Source organism: Bos grunniens, chromosome 11, assembly GCF_055505025.1.
Source record: "Bos grunniens cultivar Pamir isolate PY7600 chromosome 11, Bosgru_T2T1.0, whole genome shotgun sequence".
Classification (NCBI taxonomy): Eukaryota; Metazoa; Chordata; class Mammalia; order Artiodactyla; family Bovidae; genus Bos; species Bos grunniens.
In genome coordinates this window covers 14,704,353-14,711,161 of record NC_141175.1, presented here as the reverse complement: position 1 = coordinate 14,711,161, position 6,809 = coordinate 14,704,353, and the positions used below count along the sequence as shown (strand labels likewise).

Genomic DNA, 6,809 nt, shown 5'->3' with positions numbered 1-6,809 from the left:
CGCCGCCGCCGCCGCCGCCGTGGTCGCGCGAGTCTTTTCCTAATAACCGGGGCGCTAGTTGGTGAGTGGCCTCAGCACGGCCTGGAGGCGCGCGCGGGGTCCGGGACCCGGAGACCTCTACTCAGGGACCTCTGGGATACATTAAGGGGGCCTAAACACCGTCCCCGACGCGTTCCATTAAGATCCGGCTTGACCTTTACGGCTAAGGGCGGGACCTGTCGATCCGAGCGAGTCTCACGGATTGGGGACGGGGCTCATTTCATCACCTAGGGACCTTCAGAATGAGAGCCGGGCTTACTAAATAGCAGCCGGGCTGCTAAATAGTAGCAGCTATTTAGTAGCCTGCTAACTGGCAGGAACATTTTATTTTCAGAACAATCCTGTGGGAATAGGTATTTTTTTTCTAATCCCGTATGCTGGAGAAATGGAAACTCGGAGAAATAAAATCAGGGTCGTGTCGCTATGAGTGAAGTGAAAGTGAAAGTCGCTCAGTCGTGTCCGACTCTTTGCGACCCCATGGACTGTAGAGTCCATGGAATTCTCCAGGCCAGAATACTGGAGTGGGTAACCTTTCCCTGCTCCAGGGGATCTACTCAAGCCAGGGATCGAACCCAGGTCTCCCACACTAAAGGCGGATTGAGTGATGGCGCCCAAGTTTAAGTCTCACCTTTTAACCATTACTCTGCTGTCCAGTGGCAAAACGGTTGTCATTTCAATTGCCCTTCTATGTTTATAAAGTGCTTCTGCAACTCAGCTCATTGGGTCGCTCCTCTAACCCTGATGAATAGTATTGTCATCCACAGGTGAGATTGGGGTCCAGAGATTTTGACCTACCTAAGGTTACATACCTATGAAGTGCTGGAACCAGCACTCTTTCCCGGGTCTTCTCTAAGTTTGTTGCATTTTTTTCCTTTGACCCACCCTACTGCATTTTCAGAATCTTGGGGAGCTTCGTAGTTAGAAAGAATGAAAACCTGGTCTGATCCTCTGTATTATAGTTGAGGAAAGAAAACCTGGGTAGAAGAAATGACTTAATGGAAGTCTCAGGTCAGCTTCCACAGGTGCTTTTTGAATACAAGGTACAGTAAGTTCCCTGCATACAAACCTTCAAGTTGTGAACTTTCAAAGATGGGAACGTATTATAAACCTATTGCAGTATAGTAGTATATAGCTGGTTGTGTTAGATGGGTACCTAGGCTAACTTTGTTGGACTTACTAACAAATTGGGCTTATGAACAAGCATTCAGAACAGAGTTTTTTTGTATGTAGGGAACTCACTGTAGTTATGAATCTAAAAAGGATGATGGGCAGGGAGTAATGAGATAGGAATATCGGAAACCAGGCCTCCTTAGACAAAAGCTGTTTCTCCACCTGTTCAAGTGTCCCATCCTTCCTTTGGCTATGCCAGGGACATGATCCTGCCTATAGTCAGATACTGTAAATGCCTTTACTTGTTGCTGAATTTAGAGAAGAACATGACCTCTTATCTCTAAGTGAAAAATCTGGCAAACCAAGAGATCATGGAAGCAGTGTTGGGGAGTAGAGCCCAGGACCTACTCTCTGTGGCTTTGATTTCTGTTTTGGTGCTAGCAATATGACTTTGAGGAAGGACAATCTAGACTTTCACTCATGTAGTCTTCATATTTATTCAATGTCTTCCGTGTTCAGAACTGTGCCAGAGACTGGGGATGCAGTCTTGAACAAGACAACCATAGTTTATTCCTTGTAGTACTTATAGTCAGTTCTTATGGAGGGAATAAGACAATGATCCAATAATTATTGTTTAGTCGCTAAGTTATGTCCGACTCTTTTGTGACCCCATGGCCTGTGGCCCACCAGGCTCCTCTGTCCATGGGATTGCCCAGGAAAGAATACTGGAGTGGGTTGCTATTTACTTCTCTGGAGGATCTTCCCAGCCCAGGGATTGAACCTGCATCTCCTGCATTGGCAGGCGGATTCTTTACCACCGAGCCACCAAGGGAACCCGATTAAATAGTTACACAAATATTAACTGATATTGTTAAAGTTAGTGCCATGAAAAAGTACATGGTACTAAGAAAAGGGGCCATAGGACATTTGACCTGTTGGGCTAGAGAAAACAGCCAAGGAAGGCATCCTCTGAGGAAGTGGTACTTCAGCTGAAGTCTGAAATAAAAGTTCATTAACGAGGTGAGGGAAGATCATTCCAAGCAGATTCAGCAGTATTTTTGAAGACCCTGGCGCAGGAAATTATTCAAGGAAATGAAAGACTAGTTTACCAGTTTGTACAATGTAAGCAGTAATCACAATGTTGCCTGGTTATTGTGGGAATCAGGTAATACATGTGAAAGTATTTTATGTACAACAAGGACCTGTGTGTGCACACTCATATTACAAGAATCTACATGTTATGAACACAACTGAATTGGTAGGGGTTGCTGGGATGGTGGATAAGCTAGGACTTTGTCTTCCTCATCTAGTTCTTTCCAAAGTTAAAATGCACCTTCTATGGCAAGTGGGAAAATTCAAGTTTTGAGAATCTCAGCTTTGGATAAAGAATACGTGCCTCAAATAGTTGTAAAAAAATATTTAAACAGTTTGAAAAATAATGCCAGTAATTGCACTGTCTTATGTACACAGTATAGGATAGTGCTTAAGAGCACAAACTGTGGAACAAAAGTGCCTGAATTAAAATCTTGAGCAAATTGTTTATCTTTGCCTCTGTGTCTTTATCCATAAAATGGGTATAATAATAAGTACTTATCTCCTAGGGTTATTATGAGGCTCAAATGAGTTAATGTATACAATACAGTGCTTAGAACTGTCTCTGGCACATAGTTATTACCAGCTATTATAAGCTGTTGTTTCATTATTATTGTTAAAATTACCTTTTTAAAGGCTCGTTAATATCACCATGAAAAAGATGCAGTGGAAACTGTAGCTCAGAGAGGTTGATGTCCCCAGGTTCACACTGCTAGTAAGTGGGCAAACAGACATTTCAGTTCAAGACTTCATCCAAAGGTCAGATGTTTCCTGCTGCATTTTCTTCTGACTGTACGTTAATTTTGTTGTAGAATACTTGGGCTTGCAAGAGGGTTCCTTTCCTTGTCTTTGGTTCTGTGCTGAACTGAGTGCTGATATGAATATTCTTGAGGTAAAGAGTCCAAGGGGCTGCCTTTATTGAATTTCCACTTTGAAGTTTCCTGACTTCTGTGCAGTTTAAAATCCATGTCTTAAGCATTTCAGCAATGTGGTTTATTTATAGAGTCGTCTTCCGGTTCACGTGTACTGGGTCCGCTTTTGGGTATTGAGTTTTCTGTCAAAGGTTGTTTATTTCTAACCCATTTTGATTTCCTGTTGCTTTGTGGATTGGCATTATGACCTGCAACAGGAACACCAGGAAACCTGTCTTAAATGGAATAGCCAGATTGAGACCCTGTAGATCAAAAAAAAAAGCACCTTATTATACAGCCATATTTGGATATAAGTGTGGGTTAGGCATTGGCTGTATTAGGCAAAAACCTAGATATAGAAACCTCATTTAGAGGCAAAATATGTAAACAGTGCTGCTGCTACAGAGCAAAGCTATTAGCTCCAGCCTCTTGGTCAATGACAGTCTCTTAGAGCCTGAGTTTCTACATCTATAAAGAGGAGATTATTATACTTTTCTTTGTGGCATTTTTGAGAGGATTAAATGAATATTAAGGGTAAAGCAAGAAGGTTGGGCCTGACCTCTGTTAATAGTAGCTATTGATAATGATTAAAAAGAGGAAACATTTTTTTATTTTTTTAATGTAGATCTGTTTTTACTGACATCATACACCGATCATTGAAATCTAGCATCTCTTGCTATTAAAAATTCCATCGGGGGAAATTATTTGCCTTTGTGCAACTCGTTTGCTTTTCTTAAGGAAAAAAAGTAATAATTATAGCAGGTGGCACATTCCCAGCACTGTACTCGGTTGTTACATTCACTACTTCATTTTATTTTAAAACAGGATTGTTTTTTTCTCACTTTACAAATGAGGGAAATGATGCCCAGAAAATGCAATGAATAGCTACAAGTTGAAATTCACATCCAGATATGACTGACTCTTGGCTTCCTTGTACTTTAGTAATGACATGTAAGATTTCTTTGTTTTGTCTGACTCTGACATGGAAATTTTTGAAAGGAAAGGCGATAGCTGTCAACAGATACCCTTTAGGCGGAACTCCTGTTGTCTGTTAGACACCGTGCCACGTGTTATACTTACATTAACTAATTTATTTTTCCCAACTCTAAGAAATAACTATAATTATCTCCATCTTATTACAGTTGAGGAAGTCAAGGTGCAGTGATGTTCAGAAGCATTTGGGTGTGGTGGAGATGGGCTTGGATTCTAGATCTTCTGTCTGCAAAGCCCATGCTCTCACTCAGACTGTAATGTGTGTGTGTATGTTAGTTGATCAGTTGTGTCTGAGCCTTTGCGACCGCATGGACCCAGCAGGTTTCTCTGTCCATAGAATTTCCCAGGCAAGAATACTGGAGTGAGTTGGCATTTCCTTCTCTAGGGGATCTTCCCGGACCAGGGATCAAAGTTGTGTCTCCTGCATTGGCAGGCGGATTCTTTACCACTGAGCCAACAGGGAAGTCCCACATTTGCCCGTAAGCTAGAACTGTTGTTCTATCCCAGGGGTAGCTGTAGGCTTTAACATCTTTCCACAGTCAAAAACCTCAGAAGGATCATATGTAACTTGTGTTAACACCGAGGAGGGTGGCATTTTCCAGAGCTTTAGTTCTATAACATGGAAGACCTCAAACCTCAGCCATGCTTCAGACTCACATTAAAGTGCATTCTAATTGGTAATCAGTGCATAAGGAACCAAAGAAAATTTTAATTAAATGCTGTTGTGTGAATTTTCCAGTCATTTTATGCCTGTTGAAATGATTTTATGTAAAATTCTCTTCCAGTGCTCTGCTGTTACTCTTTATAGTGTAACTTTATCAAGATTTTGTGCTTTTTTTTTTTCCTGTAAGGGTTTAATTACCATCATTAAGGATTTAGGCTGCCATGCATTTACTTAACTCTCTTCCCTGTGTACTAATTGGCATTTGCTGTAGTGGAAACAGCGTGGCGATTTGGCGTCCTACAGACTGTGAGCTAGATATTTAAATCTCTGTGAGCCTTAGTTTCTTTGTCCTATAAAATGGGGCTAATCATACATCCTTGTACAGCTGTTAGGAGGAGGGCTGGAGATAATGTATTTAAGTTATCTAGTACAGCGGTCCCCAGCCTTTATTGACACCAGGGACTGGTTTCGTGGAAGACAGTTTTCCCACTGACGGGAGCTGGGCAGGGGGTGGCGATGGTTTCAGGGTAATTCAAGCTTATTGCGTTGATCGTGCTCCTGTGAGAATCTAACGCTGCAGTTCATCGGACAGTAGGCGGAGCTCAGGCTGTAACGGGAGGGCTGGGGAGTGGCTGTAAATACAGATGAAGCTTCTGCTGGCTCACCTGGTGCCCACCTCCTGTCCTGCCACCAGTCCCTAACAGGCCACAAACTGGAACGGGTTGGGAACCCCTGACCTAGCACACAGGTCAAAATGGATTGTTGGGCTCTGCTGATAGGATTTGCTTGCTAACTGGTACAGATTATTTTCTGAAGTTGCACTAACAAGAGAGTCTATTTCACTTAGATCTCCTTTTTGTCTTGTTCTTTTTAGTGGATGTTCACAAGGATTGTCTTCAGTTATGGCCTTGGGTTTAAGGTGCTTCCGCTTGGTCCACCCTGCATTTTGCAACTCCCTTGCAGCCTTGACCAGACCTGTTTCAGAAGTCACACTGCAGACAGTGAGAGGAAGACAGAATGACCATGGGCAATGCATGGCCTATGCCGCCGTACCAGTCCGTCATTTTGCTACCAAGAAAGCCAAAGGTAGAGACGTGACCTCCTCGCCCCTGTCTTATATTTAGCCCTTGAATGATCAGAGCTGGAAGAGATCTCAGAGATGTTCTGAATTTCTCCCCGTGCCTCACGAAGAAGTGATGTCTCAGGTGGATCAGTTGATAGGCTTGAAAGGTCACAGGGACAGATATGGTATTAGAGCTGAGGGTCTGTTTTCTCACTTCCATGCTGCCTCATATGTTGCCACAGCTCAGAAAACGACTGTTTTGTTTTAGATTTAGAATTAGAGGTGTAAGTGCCAAGCAAACCAGAATACTTGGGACAGGGATCAATGTATTTTCTCCTTCCAGGAAGATCTGTGTTGGAAGTAAAATTAAAAGCAGAAGTTTGTGGGGTGAAGATGTATGAGAGCCGAGGATTTAGATGGATGATCTTAATGGCTTGTGTCATCCAAGAATGAGACTTTGATATAACTCAGATCTCAGCTTAAACGTCGCTTCCTCAGGAAAGCCTTCCCTGACCTCTTAGGCTGGGTCAGTTCCCTTGTTACATGCACTTGTGCACATTGTTATTTTATCTTTGATGTACTTAGCAAAGCACTCATTAATTAATTAATTGTAGGGTTGGTTATTGTTTGTTATGTCTTCCATACTGGACCCTGTGAGGAAAAGCTCCACCTCTGTCTTTTTTTTTTTCCCAATCTGTGTCTTTTGTTTAGGAGCGAACAGGGCCTGACACATAGTATATATTAAAACGTTTTGTTGAAGGAATGAATGAGTGACAGAACATTGTCAAGCAGACCTGCTGTTAATACTTGCAGCCATGGGTCAGGGAGTTCACTCGCAAGGATGGTGCTTGAAATATGCTACTGAATGTTGTTTCCCCACTGCTTTTCTTTTATGGTTTTACACAGACCTTCTCCTTTCCTGTTAACAGGAAAATTA

General features: G+C 42.4%; 1 protein-coding gene across 6 annotated transcripts in view; it reads left to right on the top strand.

Annotated features, from left to right (window-relative positions):
• Nucleotides 1–7: 7 nt before the first annotated feature.
• MRRF (mitochondrial ribosome recycling factor) overlaps nt 8–6,809 on the top strand; it is a 66,369-nt gene continuing 59,567 nt past the window's right edge. For 2 of the 6 annotated variants that reach the window (XM_086325397.1, XM_086325394.1), the window contains exons 1-2: nt 8–61; nt 5,684–5,895. In XM_086325397.1, the coding sequence (XP_086181523.1) occupies nt 5,712–5,895 (184 nt within the window). In that variant the 5' untranslated portion in view covers nt 8–61; nt 5,684–5,711. Of the gene's footprint in view, nt 804–5,683; nt 5,896–6,809 lie in introns of all 6 variants that reach the window. The other 4 variants (XM_086325396.1, XM_086325395.1, XM_086325400.1 and 1 more) reach the window with 2 other exon arrangements.